The sequence below is a fragment of the Calonectris borealis genome, chromosome 1, assembly GCF_964195595.1.
Source record: "Calonectris borealis chromosome 1, bCalBor7.hap1.2, whole genome shotgun sequence".
NCBI lineage: Eukaryota > Metazoa > Chordata > Aves > Procellariiformes > Procellariidae > Calonectris > Calonectris borealis.
In genome coordinates, this window is record NC_134312.1 from 208098646 (window position 1) to 208123256 (window position 24611).

At 46.9% G+C, this 24611-nt stretch overlaps 1 protein-coding gene across 1 annotated transcript in view; it reads left to right on the top strand.

Annotated features, from left to right (window-relative positions):
* Positions 1-22923, top strand: part of MAML2 (mastermind like transcriptional coactivator 2) — a 217716-nt gene extending 194793 nt beyond the window's left edge. The window contains exons 3-5 of the mRNA XM_075140113.1: positions 9196-9399; positions 12552-12663; positions 18180-22923. Coding sequence (XP_074996214.1) covers positions 9196-9399; positions 12552-12663; positions 18180-19162 — 1299 coding nt within the window. The 3' untranslated portion in view covers positions 19163-22923. The remainder of the gene's footprint in view (positions 1-9195; positions 9400-12551; positions 12664-18179) is intronic.
* The last annotated feature ends 1688 nt before the right edge of the window (positions 22924-24611 follow it).

Consider the following 24611-nt stretch of genomic DNA (forward strand, 5'->3'; position numbering starts at 1 on the left):
GCATATTACAGCCACTGCAAACGATAATGCTAAAGTAGAACAAATCAGTATGTGTCTGATCTTGTCAAAAACCTGATAGGAGTCTTCATCATTCATGTTTTTTGGCATACTTATTTCAATATAAGTTAGAGCACATGAGGCATTTGAAACCAGAGCTCCGTACAGATCTCAGGGTAGTCTTTGCCCGGGTACATTAGTGGAGGCTCTTTGCTAGTGCCTCTCTGAACCAGGTAAGTACCTTGTCTAGAAGTTGTACGCTGAGGTCACTCCACGCCAAGGGTGCCACTGTGCCCCTGTGGCTGGATGCGGACCTGGGAGGAAATTCTAGCCCTGTTGAAGTCAGCTGGAGTTTTGCCATCGACTTTGATGGAGCCAACATTCCTGTTCTGATGCAGACATTTCACAATAACCTCCTCTGTTGAACTTTCAACACGTGCATGCTATTTTCATTGCAAATAAACAAAATCTTTCTAAAATGGAGACCTTCATATACACATTATGCCAGAAGATCACATTAAAAGTTCATCAGGGTGCACGTGGTAAAATACTAATAATCCATCCTTGAAGTCTCTGGGAAAATTTCTGACGTGAACAAATCCCCTTTAGGTCGTTTCGCCTGAATATACAGCAATCAGATGTACAGCTGAGGGTTTATTATTTTTGCAGAATGCGCATGCATTCCGAATTTGCCGTGCTCAGAAACGGAGACAAGACGTTCATCTGTGCGCTTGGCTTTGGGAAAAGACGTCTCTGTGTGTCCGGACGCGGGCCCTGGTATAGCGCAGACAGGAAATCTGCCAGACTGCCTCGGCGGGAGGCGGCCTCCAACACGTGCAGCAAGGAACAAGAAACTGCTTAATGATTAATCACTGTCAACCTTTGTTCTCGTTAAAGACTTGATTGTCGGACAAGGCTCGTAATGAGGCACTGTTCCTGGGTCTGTTGCTATGCGATTGTGCAAGTGCTGAATCTGAGCCTCGGTCCCTGCAAGATGCAGCTCCCGCTTTGCCCGAGTTTAAGGAGTTGGGGTGGGAAGGTTGTTCTAAGAGTGCCTGCTAGTGGCTATAGGGCTCTGCAGCTTTCCGGCAAGGGATTACGGCAAGGCTACAAATAAATCACTAGCTGAAAATCAGTTCACAAGGATATCTCAGGAGTGAGCAGCTGAAAATCAGTTCACAAGGATATCTCAGGAGTGAGCAGCTTCCTTTGTTGGTGCTGAAAAGGCAAAGTGCTAAAAAAGGTTTCTATTAAGAGCTGCCCAAATAACTATCTGTCAAAGTCTTTCTTGCCTGTGGTTTCTCACCAAAAGTGGGGATTGGCTCCTTTGGGGTATTTGATCGCCCATTTTTACCTAGAAGATTGTGCACAGTGTCTGTTTTTTACTCTTTTTCTGCATAAACTTTTGCAATACTGAGTAGCAGGAGAATTACCTATTTCTGAAAATAGTTCTGAGGTCCACCTAACTTTCAGTGTGTGCAAAAACCCGGCCTTTTAAAAAGCCTGGCCTCCCTGGCTCTCCCAGTGAGAGCTGCAGCAGTTGGGTGTGCTGAAGTACCTATCCCTTTGCATCTTGAGTATCTGCTGCATCACTTGATATCCAAACCTATCACTCCAATGGGTGGCTCCCACTCGTGAGGCTGCAGAAATCAGGTGTGTGGTCCCTACTGTCATGATCATTTCCAGCTTTGTAGTATATGAAGGGATTCGTCCACATTTCCTCTTCGAGCTCCATTGCTCGATTTGTTGGAGGAGTGACACAGCATTTGCTTCTTTTCCCTGGTTGGATGAAGGCACAAGTATTTCTGGCAGGCAGCCCGGGCTTGTGAAATCGCAAATGCTAGTGTCCGTGATTCCTTGTGTATGTGCCTTGGAAACATGGTTGGCCCTGAAATTTTTGTCCTGAGAGCTCAGATGTTCACAGGAGAAAAACACGGAAGATGGTCTCATGTGGCTGAGCCAGCTTCTTACAAACACTCCACAAAATTACTGAAGGGAAATATTTTGCAGTCTTCACCCAGCTGTATCTCTGGTTATTAAACACAGGAAAAACAGGTCTTGGGATCTTGCAATATTCAGGTTTTCCAAATGCTCTTTATACATATGAATATGATCTTGCTGGAATGCATAGGACTACTCTCTGGCAGGGTATTAGGAGAAATTCAACCTATAACAGTATCTTCTGCATGATTAACTTTAGAGGCTTTTAGGTCACTCTATACAACATCCTCAGAAAGCGATTCACTAGTGCTTGGCAGATCAGGGGGTGTTCACACTCACTCTTCCAGGCGTCTTACTCAGGTGTGACTATAAGCATCTGAAATTAGGAGTGTAAGGGAATGTTCCTATCATCTAATCTGGGCTCCTAACTTAGTTGTCTAAATTAGGCATCTAGAGCCTAATTATACAGCCCCATCCCTCTGCATAGTGAAGGGAGAGGGCAACAGGCAGTTTAGAGAGAATCTGAACTAAGTTTTTACTTAGAGACCTAAACTTACAGGAGACTCACTTTTACGCTGTATGTTCCAGATATGCAAAAAGGCTGAATGAGTTTGAGGTGCTCAGGAAGATGCTTTTTGCACCCCCATTGGGCCGAACAAGCAATAAGGCAAGGGAGAATTGGGCTGGCTGTGTTTCTGCTCAGTCTGTGTTATTTCCAGCCCTGATGTGTAGATCAGATCCTCAGCTGTTGCAAATCAGCGTAACCTCAGGAACTATTTGGGGCTCTCACAGTGTACACTGGCACAGAAAGCAGCCCTCTGCGCTCCAGTCAACTGTGGGAGTTATTCCTAAAAATAAGAAAACTCTTTAGCTTTTTCACTATAGCTGAAAGAGCTCTTACTCGACAGGCACTCTGCCATGGTCCTGCTGTAGTTTTGCGTTCTTGTCTGAGACAAGGACATGGGCAGGCAGTGCTTGGAGTCCAGATGTCCATGGAAACCCCAGCGTTTAGCAGAAAGGGGTGTTTCTGCTTGCATTAGATGTAGCAGAAAAGAGGTGGCTCAGAAGGGGGCTGGCAAGTGCTGAGACCGGCCGTTGGATGGAGCCCCCTGTACTTGGCTTCCTAAAGTTGCATGAAAGAAGAGCAACGAAGCTGGTGAAGGGTCTGGAGCACAAGTCTTATGAGGAGCAGCTGAGGGAACTGGGGGGGTGTTCAGCCTGGAGAAGAGGAGGCTGAGGGGAGACCTCATCGTGCTCTACAACTCCCTGGAAGGAGGCTGTAGCGAGGTGGGTGTTGGTCTCTTCTCCCAAGTAACAAGCGATAGGACAAGAGGAAATGGCCTCAAGTTGCCCTAGGGGAGGTTTAGATTGGACATTAGGAAAAATTTCTTTACCGAAAGGGTTGTCAAGCATTGGAACAGGCTGCCCAGGGAAGTGGTTGGGTCACCATCTGTGGAGGTATTTAAAAGACGTGTAGATGTGGTGCTTAGGGACACGGTTTAGTGGTGGACTTGGCAGTGCTAGGTTTACAGTTGGACTCGATGATCTTAAGGGTCTTTTCCAACCTAAATGTTCTATGATTCTATGAGTGAGATCAGCTCTTCTGAATAAGCCTGGTACTGCCCTGTGCTTGGCCCCGGGGGCCTCCTGAGAACCCCAGTTTCTGGCTGTGGAAAGCAGCATGCCAGCTGAGGCGGTGGTGGTTCACACCAGGGGGTCACAGGGGGTCTGGGCTTTGCCACCAGCCTCGCACCACCCTGAGATGGTGCGGCAGGACTTCGGTGAGTCACTCCTTGGAGTCCTCCTCCTCTTCCTTCCAGTGCTCAGTGTTCAGGGTGGTTCACAGTCAAAGCATAATGCCCTTGAGAAGCTCATAGGGTCAGGAGAGCCACCAGTCCCTGATTTAAGAGGAGAAAATCCACAGAGGTGCCTTGATCTGCACCATCCTCACTCTGAATTGCCTGTGATGCCAATTAATGCAACTGAATCAAACTGCTCCTCAGTGGGAATGACAAGCACAGGATGAACAAAACTTTACACAGCATCCGTCGCTGAGCAGGTTTCAGTGAAAAGAATACTTTTTTCTTCAAATTCATTCTATCTTTAAACCAGAACTAATGCAAAAGGAGAGCGAAAGTCGGCACTGTCACTCCTGGGCACAAAATGAGCTGCCCCACAGAGCAACTGGAAGGCAGAAAAAATCTCCCCCCCCCCGTTTTGAGGGAAAATCTGCAAGAAGCAGAAGCCCGTCCTGCGACACAGATGCCAACGCTCCTGGCTGGGAAGCAAAGAGCCTCTGCAGACATTGTGGTTTAGTAAAAAATTGACCATTGTTTCCCTTCTGTCCTACCAAAATTATTCATCAATTCAAGGCGTTTCCAGGAGAAAGAGGCAAAAGGTTTGCACATCTTTTTCCAGCCAAGTGTCCCTAAACTGCTTCTGAACTAGGAATTTAGAAATGCAAGCTTGCAAAAGCCTTTCAGGGGCTCCTGACAAGCTTTGGAGAGAAAGGGAGAGGCGAGGAAGGGAGGAAGGTGCACTTTGTCCTGTCCTGCCAGCTCTCAGCTTTGCAGAACTCCCTCTCTCCAGCCGCACGTTGCTGTTGCTGCTCAATAGAAAAGCCACGATCAGGAAAAACTCTTTCTTTCCCTGGGAAACACAGTAACGTCTTGCATTTCCGTGGAACCTTTCATACACCTCTTTGAGCTCCATGCAGAAGCCTCTCCAGAGCGGTGTGGAAGGAGCCGGCGGCGCTGTGGGGTCGTGGAGGGAGCGATGCCCGGCGTTGCCCACAGCTCCTTGCTGTGGGCTTGGCCCAGGGAGCAGCATTTTGTGTCGAAGGTTTAAGCAGCAGCACGAGGGGTCCTGGCACGGGGGAGAGCCCGCAGTGAAGAGCTGCAGCAGCCCAGGAGGTGCTGGGCAGAGGCTCGCTGGCCTGAGCTGCCAGACCTGGCAGGGCACAGGCAGGACAGAGGCTGGTCAGGCTTGTCCTGCCCGCGGAGCAGAAGACCAAGGTGAGGCAATCTGCAGCACCTCTCAGTGAGAGCATCGGGAATGGCCCCAAAAGGGGCAACAGAGCTGATATGCAGCCAGATCCTAACTCACAGGCAGGGTCTGGGGAAATGGAAATGGAAAGGGATGAGAAAGGGATGGAAAAGGGAAGGGAGGGGAGGGGAGGTGAAAGGAGGAGAGGAGAGGAGAGGAGAGGAGAGGAGAGGAGAGGAGAGGAGAGGAGAGGAGAGGAGAGGAGAGGAGAGGAGAGGAGAGGAGAGGAGAGGAGAGGAGAGGAAAAGAAAAAAAAGAAAAGAAAAGAAAAGAAAAGAAAAGAAAAGAAAAGAAAAGAAAAGAAAAGAAAAGAAAAGAAAAGAAAAGAAAAGAAAAGAAAAGAAAAGAAAAGAAAAGAAAAGAAAAGAAAAAGAAAAGAAGAGAAGAGGAAAAGAAAAAAGAAAAGAAAAGAAAAGAAAAGAAAAGAAAAGAAAAGAAAAGAAAAGAAAAGAAAAGAAAAGAAAAGAAAAGAAAAGAAAAGAAAAGAAAAGAAAAGAAAAGAAGAGAAAAAGAAAAGAAAAGAAAAGAAAAGAAAAGAAAAGAAAAGAAAAGAAAAGAAAAGAAAAGAAAAGAAAAGAAAAGAAAAGAAAAGAAAAGAAAAGAAAAGAAAAGAAAAGAAAAGAAAAAAGAAAAGAAAAGAGAAAAGAGAAAAGAAAAGAAAAGAAAAGAAAAGAAAAGAAAAGAAAAGAAAAGAAAAGAAAAGAAAAGAAAAGAAAAGAAAAGAAAAGAAAAGAAAAGAAAAGAAAAGAAAAGAAAAGAAAAGAAAAGAAAAGAAAAGAGAAAAGAAAGAAAGAAAAGAAAAGTCAAGTCTATTTTGGAAAGTCCGTATGTGTGTTAGAAGCCAAAACCTGCCTTCATTTGTATGAACACAAGTCAGCTGCAGCAGGGATAGTGAAAGGCAGACTCAGTCTTACATGTTTTGATTTGCTGCTAATTTAAACATTTGAGCATAATGTTCTTTGTGATGCTTATGAACAAAACCCCAGTTGTGCTACCAGCTCTGAGGAGCTTTCACTGCCTCTGCCACTCTTCCTGCTTCTCGTAGGTTTTATATCTCACTGTAACATCAGAGAACGGGGTGCAAGGCGCCTGCTTTGCACCTAGGGCACCGCTGTGCTGGAGTTTTGGCACCAGCAGAGCAGATGGGGTTTGTGGTGCTTGGTCACCCTTGGCTGCTGTCCCTGCCCCAGCTGCACCGGGCATGGCCCTGCAAGGGCTGCAGTTCTCTGGGGGCTGGAGGGATGCAGCGTGCACAAGCGGTGCCAGCAAGTGGAGCAGGAGTTGGGAGCAAACCCAGACTGACACTTGTACCTCTCGGAGGTACGATGCTTCCAGCCCATCCCTAACACCCAGCTGGCTGCAGCGGTGAGCTCCTCATCACATCACCTCTTTGGAGGCAAAGCAGGGAGAGCGTTACCTTCCCCATGCAGGGAAACAACATGGTGTCACCGTGCAGGCAAGGCACCATGCAGGCAAGATGCTGGGCTGTCCCTGCAGCCCGCTGGGCAGAGGCGCTCCTGGGCGAGGGGACACGCATGTCCCACTCCAGGCTTTCTTTGGTCAGGGGTTTCTAAAGTTAAAGTGCATAAACTGCAGGCATGGGAACCCAGGAATGAAGTTCAAAAGGCCACCGGCACCTTTAGATGTGTGGAGTCATAGTAAAGCTGCTGTGGTAAAGCCAGGCTTAGAGCAGGATGAAACGGTTCAATGAAAGCGGGGTCGCCCCACGTCCCTGGCAGCAGTGTAGCCCTTCTGCCTTCTGATTTGCAGCGATGCAAGCGCGGGGTGAGAGTAAGGCTCGATAGCACCAGTTCACGAAGGGTCAAACTGCCGTGCAGCTAATCCCCTGATTTATTAGGAAACTGTTCTTCCTTCTCCCATCGCATTGCTGCTGATGGAAGAGCAGCAGGCAGAAGTAACACATCGTAGATTCATAGGCTCACACTGATGTTTCATGAACAGCAGAGAAAGGACCAAATGCAAAAAAACCCAAACTGGCTCCAAGTTGATGATTTATACTGTTTTCTCAGGGCCTGTTTGCCAAGCAGCTGGTGTTTTGTGCCAATTGCTATTACAGAAGAGCTTTCTTTGATAGGTATCTTGAATGGACACTACGCGGTTTATCTTAAAACAAAATCCCTCCCCACGGCTTATATGGGCTGGCAAGGGATAAGGGAGAGAAAAAGTTGGGCTTTGTTGGTTTTTTTTTTATGTAGGACTATGAAAGCGCATTTGGGGGAGCCTGCATTATCTGTGCGAAAACACAACAGATGAATTCTATTAATGGATGTAACATGTGGCTGGGTTCAAGCTAGAGTTGTCATTTGAATACAGAAGTCAAAGCCAATTTATTGAAACATATTTTTCTTTTCAAAATATTTTAAGAAAGACAAAAAAGTTTGCGCAACAACTTGGCAAGCAGGTCTGTTGAGAGGAGGTATTTTCTATCTTGCAGCTAACATAAGGGATGAAAAATGTGGCAGTGCCGAGCAATCCTGGATTCCTTCTGGAACTGAAAGAAAGTGTGCGGGATATAATTGTGTAAGAGCCCAATAAATTTTGAAGGGTGGGTTTGTAACACTGCCTTGGGGGCTGCAGGTGGCTCCAGAAGAAAGTCATGGTTTTTATTTCAGTAACAGACGTCAAATACTTTATCTAGCTAGCTACGCACTCGTGTGGCCCCATCTAAAGCCACAGAACTATTTTAAAATAGAAATACCCATAACAATCATTGTCTTTCTTCCATGCCAGATGGTAGAAAGATAAGTTGGATTAGTTTGTAGTGTGTGTGTGTTATTGGGGGTGGGGGGTGTGCCAAAGCTAAGGCACGGAAATGAGCTTTCCTGGAGTTTGCAAAGTGATGAGCATCAGTGCTCCGCAGCCTTCAGGGCATGAGTAGGCTATGCCTGGCCAGTCCTTGCTTCGCTGTTGGTCAGTCCGTATTTCCCTGGATGCCATGGGAGGCAATGGCCATGGAGCAGAGCTTTACCTGGGTAGTAGACCAGACCTTGGGGTTACACCTCGGTATTAAGAGAACCGCTGCATAACAGGGACCATCAGACTGCAGCTGTCAGGGGTTCCTGTGTTGCGGAGCAAATACACTGCTATATTATGGTTATACAGAATTAAGTGGTTTGGTTCCTATGGTGAATTGCAACAAAGTGGAGTCAGAAAACTGATGTTTCTCATGACTCTTGTGACCTCTCCAGTGTCTCCTATTTTCTTTGCAGCTGGGCAGCTAAGGAATACCTGACCATCAAGTAATCCAACATAGGCTGAATAGTTTTGTGGGGTAACACATTTTTGTGTGTGGACTGAGAAAACTATTTCCTACATTTGGTAAAGGTCCAAGTACAAAACAGTGGTGGAGCAAGTAGACAGAAAACATATTGCTGCCAAGGGAAACCATGGGTAAAAGAAAATAAGCAGCATGTTGCCATCCCATATTTGTTCTCATCCTGTATGTACACGGTCTGAGTTCCCAAGTACCTTCCCCATTGCGCCTTGAGATGACTTTTTGTCATTCCTTCCTCATGAAGCTGCACACGGGGAAGAGGAAGCGGAGCTAGATCAATCACAAAGACCAGGGAGACTCTAAAGCCCTCTTCAAAGTCCTGTCTAGTTACACATTTGTTTTACCAAGGAAGCTGATAAACTCTAAGCCTATTTAATCCTGCCGCTAATGGGAGACAATTAGCGATCTCTCAGAGATTGCTCTTGTCAGGGAGGTGATGGGACGAATGAAAGCGGCACCACTCACCCCACTGCAAAGTAGCAACTTACCGCTTCTGCATTTTCTAAGAATAGATGCCACTTCTAGCAATGAGTCTGTAACTTCTTGCTGCTGCTCGCCAGATGGTAGGAACCAGCAGACGCCGAGTTTGTTCCCTTGTGGTCAAACAAACTGCCATACGGCCCGATGCAAGTTTCCTGAAAGATCCCCAAGACGGCTCCGTTACTTCTGTTAACGTTTCCCAAGCTCCTGGTACAACATTGAGGTTTTCCACTGGAACCACCTGGCACGTTTTCAGAGTCTTCCATGAGCCATGAAGTTACTCAATCCCCTTCTTATTTTGTCAAAGCTTTTGTATCGGTCGCTTGTCCTCTGTGGGCTGTGTCCTGTACTTGAGCTAATTGCATAAAAAGCATTATTTCCTTTTCTTGATGCTTGTTATCATTTTCATCCTTCATGAACCATTTCTTCTGTTTCAGGATCAACACTCTGTGGTAGGCCAGGGAGCTGGCCCCACTCCAAGCTCCAGTTCTTGCTCAAATCCAAACACTGGAAGTGGTTACATGAACTCATCCCAGCAATCAATGTTGAATCAGCAACTGATGGAAAAGAAACAGGCTCTGCAACGGCAAATGATGGAGCAAAAACAACTCCTTCTACAGCAGCAGATGTTGGCAGAAGCCGTAAGTTTTCCAATTCCCTATTTTACACGGAAAAGATTATCATAGAAACAATAGAAAGGAAAGCTAAGACCGGGGGAAGAAAGCCCCCAAAACTTCGAGGTCATTTTGGCAATGCCTTCTAGAGCGTGCCTCATATTTTTCAGCACTTTGCTAAGCCCTTTTGAAACCTTCTTCAGTTTATATGAAACAACTCAAGTATCTGAGCTACTATGGTTTCGTTATAAGAACCATCTAAGCGTATGCTTATTTTGAGGCATATGAATATTGTCAGTGGTTTTCTTTGCAAGATAAGCTAAGGTGCACTGCTACGCTACTTTGACCACAGAGGAAAGTTGACTTCCAGGCTCTGCAACCTAGGCAGCATGGTATAAAGTGCCTGTGTGTAAACAAGGATCAGGTACATCGATTTTAGTGTTCAACACAAGTTTGTGCGCTTGGCTGGGATCGTACATGAGTCCTCCTTTCTCTGTTTTTCTTTTTGCATTTCCAGATATTTGTAGCCAGTTCTTCTCTCTTCCTTGGAATCTGAGAGACCAATTGGGAGTTTCTGGTCATTTTGTGAGGCGTGGGGGATATTTTGTGGTCTTGTTGGGAGTGACAAATATTAGAACCCACTGGCTTTGTTCCACTAAACTGGCATTGCCATTGATACTGCACAAACTGAGTCAGCTGAAGGTTCTTCATGGCCCATCACCCACGGCCAGTGCAACTGGGGGGAGTCCCAGCTGCCCAGAGCAGTAGCACATGCCCTCTGCATCCTCATATTCACCGTTCCTTGGTAGTCCTGCTTGCCAAAGCACGGAGAGGAGAGAAGTCCTAGAAGAGGAGCCGAGCTCGGCATGCCCTTGGGGCAGGCAGAAAGCAACACAGGTGCCCTGTGGCAACTGGGGAAGGGCTGCAGGGAGGGTTCTGGGGAAGGACGCAGGTGACACCACCACCTGCTTGGCTTCCCCCAGGCTGCAATGACAGCAGACCCCGAGGCTGGGGCTTATTTACCTCAACCTGCATCTCTCAGCCTACAGGGTAGACCCATTCATGCTGGCCTGACATTTTGAATCCAAAACTTTCTTTTCTCTATAAAGATGTAGACTGAGAAATACTGACACATTTAGTGAATGCCATTCAATAATTAAAGAACAACACAGAAGTGGAAAAACATTCACGTTTTTGTGGGGATGTTTTTAAAAAAAATTATTCCGTTTTTTATAGAGAATATCTTTTTGTTTACAAATTTATTTCCATTCCAAAAATAGAATTAGAAAGCTTGAGTTTGAAATTAAGGATTTCATTTGTCCTATGAGGGAAATATTTGTTGACTTTTTAATTTATGCAGAAGAAAACTGAATTTTCAAGTCAGCTCAAAACATTGCAGTTTTCTGTCAGAATTTTTAGCAGAACAGAAAGTTAATTGCTCATATAGCTTTTCTTAAAAATAAGTAAAACAAAAATAAAAATCGCTCTACAGAATGCGTTTTTTTAATCAGCTTGCATTTGCTTTTGTATCATGTTCATAGAAATACACACAAAGCCTGCCTACAGTTTTCACATGTATTGCAGGGATTTCCTGGGAGATAACTCATCTTTCTTCTTCACAAGGGTTCAGGTCGAGCGGCATGTTAAAACGAACCTTATAAATCTTAATCAGACCCCTCAGTCCCAGAGTGCATTACGGAAATACCTAAATACCGCAAGAAAGGCTCTCCTCCCAGTGTTGTAAAGTGCTCCTGGCAGAAGAAAAAACAGATTTTTCATGAGAAGGTCTGTTTGCGTGCTGGTTTGAAGCAGAAGATCCCCAAATTGTCCCTCTGATGGACATCCAACACCAGCCAGGGCCTGACTCTTTTTCACGCTGACAAGCCAGTTTGCCATTCTGGCAGCCAGGCAGGAATCTCGGGCGCATTGCAGAGAAGGGGTGAAGCCAGCCCAGCAGCTGCCCAGTAGCCACGACTCCAGGGGACACGTGCGCACCGGCAATGACTTACAGTGACTGAGGTGGTCAAACCCACATTTTCCTGCCGTGGGGCCATGTATCCCGAGGAGTCGTTGCTCATGGGTGGGCAGTAGCACTCTGGAGGCATCAATTCACGGTGATGCTGATGAGAGATTTGCCATTGACTCCAGTGCTTGCGCTTCCCAGATCTTTATGAACACAGGGCAGGTAGTCAAATTTCAGTTCAAGGACTTGGATTTCTATCTTCCCTTCACCAGAGATGTGTCCGTGCCCAAACATAAAAAAATCTCCCCTACTAATCAGCTTTTTCTGCAATCTTTCCCCGCTGTCCTTCCCCCAGTGCTTGCACGCCCAGTGTAAGAGGAATGACAGCACCACGTACGTGTACGGGGAAGCACAGGGCAATGATGAGTGGCATGAAAACCAGCCAGCCCAGCCCAGCACTGTCCTTGCTAAACCCTGGCCATGCGTCCTGCTGGCATCCCTGGTGAGGAGAGGACCGGGGAAGACAAAGCCATGGGTTTTGCTGATTTTTGTGGGAGCTCCTCTAGGGTAGGAGGAAGGAGAGAGTGAGGGGTGGGCATGGCTGGGGTTGTGGATGACAAGCTGAAATGCTCTTTGCCAGCTGTGCACGCTGAGACGTCAGCATGGGTGAAATGGGTTGATGAACATTGACGCAGCCGAGGGGCAGGTGTGGACTTTGCAGGTCTGGACCCTCATTGCTCCCCAGCTGCATCCCGGCTGTGTGTTTGGGTTAGACCTGGGTGTTCGGTCTGCCTCTGTGCTTTCTCTGAAAGAAAACCCAGCTGCACAGGCAGGGAGGGAGCCATGAGGAACCATCAGGCTCCTCTGTCTGATGAGGATGGTGAGCAAGAAGGTGCAGAACATTGGAGGACACTTTGTACTGCAGTGCAGACGTGGCCAATGCTCGCAGAGGCTGAGCAACTCTCAGTGATTTTAAGGAAAGTTAGACCAGATACAATAATACCTCAAACACAATACAACCAGCAGAAAGGTTTCCATACAGCCTTCAGTGGGTGATGGCACAGGTTCACAGCTGCCTCCCCTGTCCACCAGACAGGGTGAAAGGAAGCAACACTTCAGCTTTGTAAATACCGAGAAAAGAAAGTGGTGGGCAAAACACAGAGCCAGGAAAGCATAAAGAAAAGCAAATTAATATATTTCTACTCTAATCCTTTAGGAGAAAATCACTCCACAAGATCAGCTGAACAGACACTTGACACGACCACCACCAGATTATAAAGACCAAAGAAGGAATGTGGTCAACATGCAACAAGCAAACCAATATCCTGGTAAGTGCCCATGTAGTAAATGAAACTGTTTCCTTCCTTCCTTCCTTCCAGCTGGAAGACCATCCAGAAGAGTCATTTGTGCACTGATAACAAGGGCCTGATTTTCTGGGTATCCACTCACATCACCGCAGAGGCAGTGAGTGGTGGCTGCTGCTCTCCTGTGCTATTTGCCTTACTGCCCCTCACCACTGAGAAGTGCTGATATATGATCTGGAGAACCAGCTGGTGGTTCATCCAGGCTGATGCTGCCTGTCTCAGGCACAGGGAAAGAGATGGCTCCCCCATTAGCACTGCCTGAGGCAGTGAACCCAAATACTTGATACAAAGGTGTCCTCTTGACTGTGCAACCTCACTCTATCCAGATGCTTCTCTCATGTACGTGGTACGTCTTGCATCAGAGACTGAGATGAGCACTACCCAGCCCTTTGAATGGCTGCTCATGTACAGTGTGAGGACCCTCATACTGATTTTTAAGTATCTCATATGACGCCATCATGGGCAACCAGCATGAGCATCTCAACTTTTGGTCTGTTTAACATGCCACGGTCATGGCCTCAGTGCTGCTCTACAAGCAGCATTTCAACAGATCCGTCAAACAGTGGGGTAAAAGCCCCTGCTTTCAGCCAGAACTGCCCAGGGCAGAAAATGCCCAACACTTCAGGACTAACCCGTGGTTTTAGCTCTTGAGCCCTCACCTTTTTGGAGGGTCTAGTTTTGGGAGCACAGGACTGCCTATTTGGCTTTTCATGGTGTTCATCTTGCTGGTTAGCTGGAGGCTGCTCTGAGAGCAAAGGCAGAGTAAGGAAAAGATGCTGGGGAGAGAGAGGAGGTGGGAGGAAATGCAGCAGATGGGATCAAAGGATGGTCTTTATACTGTAAAGCATCTGTGCATTTAAGTATAAAAAGGATCCTTTACCTTCTACAATATCTTTGTATACAACACACTGAGGAAAAAAAAGATGGTTTGGTTGGTTTGTTTTTCCGTAACTGTTGGCTCTGCAGATTCAACCAGGGATCTGAGTCTTCCCTTCCTACCTGTCCTTTGTAGCAAAACTTTTTCAGCTTCTATTATGTTTTTAACAAGTTCCCAAGTGCAGCTCGCTCACGTGCCAACCCTCTGCCCAACCTGCTGGCCACGACACCAACAGCCTGGCTATGCGTGGACGGGCCAGGCTGGCCTGCTTAGGCAATGTTCATGCACTCCTTTGCTTTGCTTACAAGTTCCAGCAGCGATAAGATTGCTGCAGTCTGGAAACTGCTGCTTTCTAACGGGCCTGAGTATTTATCATCTTCAGTAAATTTGCACAAGCATCACTGATGCCAGCGTAAGACCCATGGTGAGGGCAATGCCACAGGGCAGAGAGAGCCCTGCTTGCCGGCTTGGTACCTCCTGCACTCATAAAACAAATGTGTTGCTAGCGGTTTGCTGGGGTATCCCGTGATTTGGTGTGTTGTTTAAAGGCTCATTCCTGGAATCAAATGATTAACTGAGATCCTTGGTTTTTACTTAAAAACAATCCATTTCTAGCCCGAGAGAGAAAATGGAAATGACTGCAGCCACATTTGTGAAAGGCTCCAAAATAAGTAGATCGCCATTGTTATGTGGCTCTTCTTGTTGTTCTTAATCTGATGGACTTTTTGCCAATCTCATGGTATTTGGAGTCCCATCTCCTGGATTTGAAACATGTGGGATTGGCAGCACTTGTCCATTCAAATCTCAAGTCCCCGCTGAGCGAGCCCAAGGAGGGGAGCAGCTTTTCAGGCGAGCCTGGGAGAAAGGGCTGTGCTGGGAGCTCACAGCAAAGCTACCAGATGGAGGGATTAGGAAACTCTTGCATAAGGGAGTAACAGCAGGGAATCTGTTCCCTTTTTCTGGGAATAGCTTTGCTCAGGTCAGGGAAGAAGAGACAAAAAGTTAAATAAAATTACATAGGGGCTTGGAGACACTTGGTTAAGCATTTTATTCCTCTATGCTTTTCCCCATAGTGCCATGTCATGGCAAGAAACCCCCAAGACAAGAGCAGGTGAATCGGGCAGTGAAGGCGTTTCTCCGAATCGCCGTAGCCTGGGGTGCCCAGCTGCTGTACACAGCACTGCCGGGGAAGACATTTCTTCCCATCTGGAAGAAATCAGAACGGAAAATATTTGCGTTAAAAATAAAAGGATAAAAATAGCAATACAAAGAAAGAGGAAACTTCATCTTTTGCACAACAAGTACAACCCACGTCTCGACCACTTGTGCTCTTTAAAGAGCGTGGCGTTTGCAGGAGCAGTGCGATGGTGGCCCTGGGGGCTAGCAGGGTCACCCCGGGAGGGCCTTCATCCTAGCAGCAAGTGAAGTGACTCCACAAACTTGTAGTTCAGCTGGAGGGAGAGAACCAGCTCTTTCAAAATGCCACCGATTTCTGTGCCATTCCTCTTCTTCAGCACCGGCATACGGGAGCAAAGAATCAGGGTCCCCCATCTCTATCAGCCCTGCGAAAAGCTGTTAGAGTATTTCCAAGAGGGAGTGAGCAACACACAACCCACTAGCAAAGCCAAAGATGGGGCTAATCGTGAGGTTGCCTGCTGAGCACTGACTTTCTTCTCTTCATTCAGGGGCTCCCTGGGACAACGGGGAGGAGAATCTGATTGTACCTGTGGGGGTAAAACCAGGTGGACTCCTCATAGCATCTCCTGTCCCAGGGACTGCCCAGCTCGGGGACTGAATTTAGGTGCTTAAGTTAGGACGACATAATTGTTAGGACAATTACATTCTCTACAGTCAAGTGTCTCCTGCTTGGAGCCAGTTTGTGGAAAAGCCTGCCTTCCAGGATGAGGTGAGCTTCTTAATTTAGGTATATATGTTTATATTGATTTGGAACAAGCAACTCTGGTTGTGGAGCTACACTCAGTGTTAACAATGATTTGGGAAGAGATTATCTTTAAGTACTTAAGGAAAAAAGGAATCCTTTGCATCCATTACTAAATGGAAATAGCATATGTATAAAAATAATGCAGAAAAGGCAGAAATGTATGATAATTTTTTCTTTGGTTCCAGTCTGAGGGAACTGAACATCATTATGGTGAAATTTCAACAGGAACAGTATATTAAACAGCTGTTTCTAAACATAGACTTTTTAAATATGTATGCGCATGATTTGTCTTCAAGAGTTTTAAAAGAGCTGGCTGAGAGGTTCTCCAAATTCTTAATGTCACTTTTTATTTAGTCTTGAAACTCCAAGGAAGACTGCTAATGCCATGACAAAAATTAAAAGAGTAAGTAGGTAATTGCAGCCCTAGTGACCTACTGCAAAGCTCAGCAAAAATACTGGGGAGCTGATACAGCCTGAATAATAAAGAATTTAGGAAGGGAATATAATTAATGTCAGGCAACATGGGCTGATGTAAAAGAATCTTTTCAAACTAGCATGGTATTTTTTTCAATGAAACCACAACTTTGGTTGATAAAGGTAATAGTTCTTCAGGCAATGTCCTTTAAAGCATCTGACTTCGTACTGCCTATTTTGGTTAAGAAACCAGAGTGATACAAAATTAACATGGCACATAAGGAAATGGCTGATAGATATCACTGGGAAGAGGCTGTGTGATTGCAAGCGAAAGAACAAACATAGTCTGAGATGATGCTGAACAAGAAAAAAAGAGGTTACTTTACATCCATGTTGGAGATGTGCAAGAGCTATTACTGTGACCGGCTATGATGTACAGCCTTGAAATCAAATGTGGAAAACTGTCAAGTTCTGAAAAGAGCTTAGAAGGACCGAAGGACTGGAAAACATGCCACACGTATTTGGAGAACGCTGCAGGCATGATCACAGTCCTGAAGCACCTGTGTGGTAAGAAGGAATTAATGATGGACCAACTAATAAAATTAATCACACAGACTAATATATAATAAGATTTGATGACGTAGTCAAAGTTAGTCAAATTCAGTCTGGTTTTGTTGTGTGTACGAAGGACCAAACCAAGGCAGTGTCCCATGTCCAACAATTGCTACTTGTTGCTACCTATGAAATAGCAAAGCTCCAGGGCTGCATGTTCCTCCATTCCTCCTCTGGTAGAGGATCAGGGAATTCCCGAAATGTGGTGGTACCTTGGTAGCAAGCCCATTCAAGAGTTTTTCTCACACCTTGGGAGCCACCCAAAGTGGTACGAGAATTTAGCTTGTACTGTGCCATGTGGCAAAGATTTCCTCGGCTGACCCACACGCTGTGTGAAGAAACATCTCCTTTCATTTGCCTTGAACCTGACTTCTCCTAGCTGCACTTCTTGTAGGGCTTGTACTGGAAGCGACAGTAGCAAAGGGAATTAAGCTGTGGAGAAGCTGATTGTGTGCAGAGGGGGGTTCTCCACAGTGCCACCTACGCTGGCTGTGTTTAGAAAATGTTTGGTCTTCCTCAACCAATCTCTCAGGGATTAATTCAGAGCTTTGCACTGCATAAGTAATCAGCCTACATCGCACAAGTGACTTATTGTGGCCTCAAAATAGAGACTATGTAGCCACAAATCTGCCACAGAAGTGAGCTTGTGTCGAGGTTTGGAGGCTGAAGAGAAGCGAAACCTCTCTTCTTGTGATTCATTGGCAGATGTCAGGTGCAGGAAAGTCCTCCACTGAGCAGAATTAACCACAAATGGTAGATTCGTGCTAACTTATAACTTCTGGTTTTCTGATGCACAAAAGGTGATGTTCATGTGCAGCAAATGCCTGCACACCGGGTATCGTGTGTGGCTCCCTCATGGGCAAGTCAGCTTCTGCAGGGGCAAATGGCCATAGCCCAGCTGGGAATGGAGCTCAGAAGGGGCACATGGGTGGCACTCGCCAGGCCATGTCCTCATGCCTGCTCGGCCGCCACGCGGGAGGACAAGCAGGTCACAGACCGGGCTGGGCTGCTCTCCCAGCACCTGGCTGGGAGGGAGGTTCTGAGTGTTGCAAATGTGTGAGACACAGTCTTGGCTCCTGCTAGCACCTGGGACAGGCATTTCTAGAAGGGATAGATACCACTGCTTAGGTGTCTAAGAAAGGTGGAAAAGGGGCCTGATGATGGTGCCTATCACTCCCCATTGTCTCTAGAGGGAACCAGGATGAGCCATGCCCTGTAAGGAAGAAAAGTTCTTGATCTTCTCTGCCTCTGCTCACTTAGACAGGCTTTATCCTGTCTGAGCTGTTTAGCGCTTCTGTAAAAAAAGGCAGAAAATTCTTCTCTCCTGCCCAGTGGTTCTGTCTGTCCTTCCCTGCTCCAGTATTTCTCTTACAATGAGCACTGGTTTTGGCTTATCTGATGTCTTCTGAAGGGATGGAAAGACCACCAATGGCTTCATACAGACCAAACCACCCTCTGGATGATAGGCATCTTTAAGGCCTTGAGCAAGTTCATGCAAGTCCTCTTAAGAGCAAAGTATCTCCTTCAAGAAATTCTGCTGCTAGAAAACTGGATTTTTAACCTGTTGGTATTTGAATGACACCATGCATTGATGCGCTCATGTTTGTTTTAACACTTTTGTTTTCTCCTTTCCAGGTGGTTCACCAGCTGTGAGTATGAGTTCCAACAACATGTCCTTATCCAACCCAATTTCAACTCATAGCATCATGCCCCAGAGCTCCAGCCTCATGTCCACCCCCACTGGGACCCGAATGCCTTCTGTTCCTGCCGCTCGGAGTATGGGCTGCTACGGGAACCTTCCTTGCAACCAACCAAGCGCATACAATGTGACTTCAGGAATGAACCAAATGCAGCCACACAGAAACCAAAATCAAGTTCTGCCCAGTCAGAATAACCCCATGATGTCTCGACAGCAAACCATGACGCAGGGAAACAACGTAGCGGCTTTTGGGACGGGGTCTGTGGTCAACTCGCAGCAAGTAAGGCCCAGCTTGAACCACGGAGCCACAGGTATCCCCACACAAAGGCCAGCCAACGTGATGATCACAGCTACTGCCACTGCCCAGAACTGGGCCCCGCAAGAAGCTGCAGTGAAGCAGCAGGATGCACTGAAACCCGCAGGTGTCCGTTTCCCCACCGGCACTCCGTATCCTAACCAGTCTTTGCAACGCAACGTAGGCAACCAGCATTTTCCTCAACGTGCATTGGCACCTCCTAATCAGTTAACAGCGGGAGTCCAAATGAGGCCTCCTCTGAACCAAATGCACCAGACTCTAAATGGACAATCTGCTGGCTCACTACGAGGTCTCAGCATAAGACCTAACCAGCTGAGAGGACAGACTGTGCCTACCTTGAATCAGTCAGGAGCAAGTATGACACCTCCGTCATCTCTGCCATCAACCAGTTTCACACCTACCAACCAAAACTCTCGGGCTTACCAAGGAAGTGACCATGGTAATGACCTAGCGTTTGACTTTCTGAACCAGCAAGGTGACAGTATAGGACCTGCGCTCAACAGTGACTCAGACTTTATAGATTCTTTACTGAAAACGGAACCTGGTAACGATGACTGGATGAAAGACATCAACCTCGATGAAATTTTGGGGAACCACTCGTAAGTGACAGTACCAAGGGTGAACCAGATGAAGAGGCACTAAGGACATTAGCTTTCTCTTTAGATGCCAACAACCTGCTTTATTAATTTACACTCCAGTAACTGGGCTGTCCTTTAAAATACCACATAGGGCGACTGCCCTATTTGAAGAGTTGCTCTAGGAACAAAACTGAAGTCTCCCCTGATGGAATGATAACATAAGTGATATTGATGCCTGCCACAAAGGAGTGAGAACACGTGAAGGGTCTGTTCCCCACATCAGTGCCCAGCACACAGCAAACCCATCCGTTCTTCTCACGAGGGCTGCGTGGAAAAATGTGTTTAGCTTCCCACACACGCAAGCACCAGACAGTGGTATGGGTTGTGGAACATCATTTCTCTGAGTGCAAGTAAGAGCGCAAGTGGTCCAGAGCTCTTCAGTCATCGTGTTCGCAGCCCTTAACTTCCTCGGGACTTCTCTGCCCTGACAGCATCAGGCCCTGCGTAAATCTCATTGCGTTACAAAAACTGTTTACTTCTACACAGTACAAACTCACATTTGCTTTCCCGATGATTTTGGTTTAAACCCTCTATGTTTTGTAGCACACAAAAGGGTAAGTGGTCTCGTCCAAGGGAAGAAGGAAACAGATCATCCGGCGCGTGACTCGGTGTGCTCTAGCGTTCGCTTTCTCCCTTTCATCAGTGCTTGCAGCGAGTATCAGAGGAGGCTACTGTCCTGCCAGCAGCACAATCATTTGGGGCATTGAGGGAAACATGAGATGAACTACACCAAAGCTCAGGATCCTCACTTTGCCACCTTGCCCTACCCCAGGGACTCCAGTGACTTAATGGACAACTTAAGTGAGAAGGGTGCTCACGATTTGACCCTCACCGACTACTTTCCCAGTCCAGCTTAGAGGAGGGCAGATGCATGAAGTGGCTCAGCTAAGCCACTGTCCCAATTTTCATCTTAACCCACGGCGAGTGTCAGGTAGTTCAGCCCAGTCCTCTTCTATCGAACAGGTTTACCCCAGCAGAAATGCCAGCATCTCTGTCTGGGGAGAGGCTACCGCTTTGATTGCACAGCATTTTGGCTCCATCCCGCTTTCCCTTTGCCATATGGGGGGAGCTGAAAGAGGTCCAATGATGGCCCAGGTCCCCACAGCCTCCGTCGGGCAGAGTACGAGAGGCTCTGCCCCTGAAGCTAGCATGCAGATCAGTTATAACCACCTGGGTTACTCACAGTAGGAGGCTCCACATCTGTGCTGGTAAATGAAACAGTGTTGGGGAATATTTCTGGGCACTGGACTCAATCATCTGTTCCGGGTTGGGGGATGGCCCAGCTAACATTGCCCTGAGCAATTTCTGTGCATCACTAGAGAGTTAACCTGGGGCAAGGACTATTCCCATAGACAGTTTGCAGCCACCTTGCCCCAGAGGCTAACAGAGCAGAGCAGTAAGGATACAGGTTGTTCCACACCGCTTCACCTCGGTGCCAGGGAATAGTCTCAACCGTGATAAATTTTCTCCTACAGGCTTGGTCAATAAGGGCATCAGAAGGAGGTGCTATGTCACTATAAAGCAGCTCCGCAGTGAGTCAGACAGGAGGATTCATAGATGGGAACAGATCTTGCAATTCAAATGAAAATGCTGTTCTTTAAAATGATGTGGTGCGACGTGTTTCACAGCCTCCTCTGAACTAGCTAAAACTAGATGTGGCAAAGGAATACAATGCCTACGTTCAGATGCCTCGGTGCCAAGAGGCATTGCTCTGTCCCATGCAAGTGCTTTATTCATCCTTGTTAGTGGTGGTGGGATGAGTAGACTACTTGACAATAGCCTCTGCACTTATCTGACCTATTTCTCAAGAGAGGTTTTAATAAGGCTTTTCCAGTCATTTCACCCTGTCATTTCATGTGGGCACAATTTTTCATGATGTTTCAAGAAGCATCATCACACAAACGAGCACCAGCACCTCCAGGAAAGGTGTAACGTGGGCATTTAGCTAGATATGCCAGTTGAGGCGGGCTGGTCCGTGATGCTGTTCAGTCCCAGACATGTTTTTCATAACAGGGACGAGAAAGCCTGCTGAAGAGTCCCTTCTGCTGCCCCAGCCAGTGATCGTTGTGCACCCCTGCATCGTGTAACGTGGTGGCTCAGCTGCCCAGAAAGCTCCCTCTTCTCCCCAGTTTTGGCTGGGGTGCATGCGGTCCCTTTGATATGCCAGTACAAATTTTTCCAAGTCCTTAAAGAGTTTTTCAGCCCGGGTCACTGGCACCCCATCTAAGTTTGGAGAGATACAGACACGGTCTAACAAATGAGTCCCCTATAAATTGTGCAAAACTAGACTGAAATAGTAGCTACATGAGTTTAAAGTGGAGGGAAGATCAACTCGTCTGTCTCACAGACAGGCACACGCCCCGTCCATGAGCAGGTCAGCAGTGCCTGCCGAAGCTCTGGTAGGAACAGACAACTGCGATGACACTAACGCCGAGGCTGAGTTAGTATCCTCATGAGCGATGGGCGCTGAAGTCTGGTAACTTCAACTACCCTCACATGCCATTCAATAAGCCACCACTGGTTTCTGTATTAAGACCAGACTGTTTTCCAGATCCTCAAATGATGTAAAGAAATTGTTCAGCTGAGGAGCTGGTCCCAAGACTTCAGGATATCATTGGTGGTGGATTCAATGCTGAGGTAGTCCCATTGGCCTCAGCCTGGAGTTGAGAAGACACTGGGCTGTGAGTGCCATCCCCGGGATCAAAATTTCATCCTGTCTTAAGTAAGTTCAACAAAGGTAGAGGCCATTTGCAGTCCTGTAAACATATGCCTGATGCATTTGAAATGTGAGCTTGTGAAAGACTCTTGCAACCAAAACTTGAATCCAATATCATTTCTTCAGAACACTTCTATCTGAACGGAGCTAGTGTCTTTTTTCTCTTTCTTTGCAATGGCTAAGTGCACTACCCTTATAGTCTATTTTTCATCATTGACCGGGCACTCTTCGCAGTATTGGGTTGTAAATATAAAGAATTATTTGTTTTGTAAACTTTTGTAAAAAAAAAAAACACAAAAAGTAATAATATTTTGGTAGGAATAATAAAAATCATATTATTTGGGTTATATTTATACATATGTGAAATAAATATACTATCAAAAAGTTGTATTTTATACAAAAAGTCAACGGTTACCTTTTGTATTCTATATACAAAGTTTTGTATGATACGATTGTTTATTTTTATCTGCAGACTTCAACTTTGGATTTTGGGGGAGGGCAGAATGGGATCGTGGTTAAATAGCTGGGTCTGACCCCAAGCTCACTGAAACCAATGGAGTCTTTCCATTGCCTTCACAGGGCTTTGAATCAAGCCTTTAAATCACCTTCAGATATGTTTGACATCTGAAGCTCTCTGGAAACCTCAATATGAAAACATTCCAGGTTTCAAATTTTTTCCCTGAAAAAGGCTTTTATTATTATTATTATTATTATTGTTATTATTATTGTAATTCTTGGGAGGCAGGTGGGACCTATGTAACTGTCATGTCCTTGTTGCATGTATGTCTGCTTTATATTTTCCCCATATTATAAACCAGTGTTTCTCTATACAGACTGAAAGGAAAAGTTGCTGTACAGAAATGTTTGTGTTTATGCATTTTTACATGTGGCTGTATATACCTCCTAGTACTATGCAGTGACACTTATTTGACTCCATTTATTTTTCACCTAAACATGAATAGTATGTTTTTCAGTAGCTATCAAAATTCTGCCAAGTAAATCAATCAAAATTATCCCAAGTGTCTCTTTTCTTAATAGGAATTTTATAATGAATGACTGTTTAGTCAACTGCTCGTTCGTCTGAGTAAATTAAAATGACAGTGATATTTTAGGAGGGGGTGAGAAAAATGTGCATCTGGCAGCTTCTGGGAGCTCAGTCTGCCTCTTTGCAAGAGAGCTGCGATGTTCTCCTACTGACTGAAGACATGGTTTCATTACCAGCAAGGGTTAACAAACAGCACATGGTATTTTAGCTCCTGGTGAATGGGTTGGTGTAGTCTTGCAGCACAAAAAATTTCTCTGGGATCCTGCTGAAGTTAAAGCAGAGAGCTGGGTACCCCAAGAGCTAGGTACCCCAAGGGGGCTGGCCAGGTCCCCAAGCCCATGCCCTGCCCTGGGTCATCTCCTGGAGATATCTGCCCCTCTCTCCCCACTGCCAGAGACCCCTAATGAGATGTCAGAAATCAGGCAATGGGCTTCTCCTCCTTCCCTCCCTGCCTGCCTCGCATTATGCCTCATTTTAGTCTAAAAAAATTCCAGCGTGTACCAGATCATGTTGGGTTGCGGATTGTTTCACACAAGTATTCATCCCCGCCAAGCTATTTTTAGCAGGCCAGCCCCGAGGAAGTGATGTCCCATTCCTCGAGAGGCTTTCCTCGTTAGCCGGGCTCCATCTCCAAGCGGGTGGCTCTTCCTGCCCCATGAACTGAGCGGCAAGGAGTGGCGAAGGGACAAATGTCAGCACAGCGCTGCCTCTGCTCAAAACTCTGCTATTTTCAGATGTAGCAAACAAAAAAGGGCTCCCCACACTTTAACTGCTCCGCTGCTGTTGGTGATGCTCAGGGACTGCCATGAAGCGCATCCGCCCTTTTAGTCCCCCTCCGCTCGCCTTCCCCCATGGGGTAAGCGGGGAGACACCTTCCCTGGCTGCCCCCGCCACCCCAGCTCTGCTGGCTGCTGCCCTCCCAGGTATTTGCCAGTGCTGCTCAGTCCCTCCATTATATCTGACTCCCACCCGCAAATGGTTCCTGTGTCCTTCCCTGGCATCCGGGGGCTGCACAGGGAGGGACAGGGGAGGGGTGCTGGCACGTGCCCTGTGCCCCACCACCCCGGCTGCGCCCGCGCTCCCCGTCCCGGCTGGAGATGCTGACTCGAGGAGGTGCCCGGGAGGTGCGTGGCTCTCTCCCAGCATCTCCAGCGCAGGTGGCAGACGGTGCTCCCCTCGCACTCAAGGGTGGAAAATAGGGCACAGTCCCACTTATCCAAAAGTACGTCTGAAATAGGTCAAGAAACTCATGCCCTAAAGGTGCCCCTTTGTCTATCCCAGCTGTAAAGGCAGAAGACGGGGCAGGTGGGATGGGGGAGCTTCAGGCAGGGCTGCTGCTGGCTGGAGAAGCTACATCTATGTCAGTGAGCTGAAAAACAACCAGGGACCCCTTCCACACCCTGGAGCACGGTTGTCTGGGCCACCAGGCTGTGAGGGTCCCTGGTAGTGCTTGGGTGCAATGACCACCCTCCCAAACAGGTCCTATGACCAAGAGCCATTCCTACTTTGGATGCAGGATGAGAGGGTATAATAATCTGGACACGAGTCACCCTGCGCCACGTGGCCTCCATGCCAGAAAATGTCCCCAGACCTCTCTCCTGTGCCCAGGGAGATGTAGCCAGCGAGCCCACATGGAGGGGGTGGGAGACACGG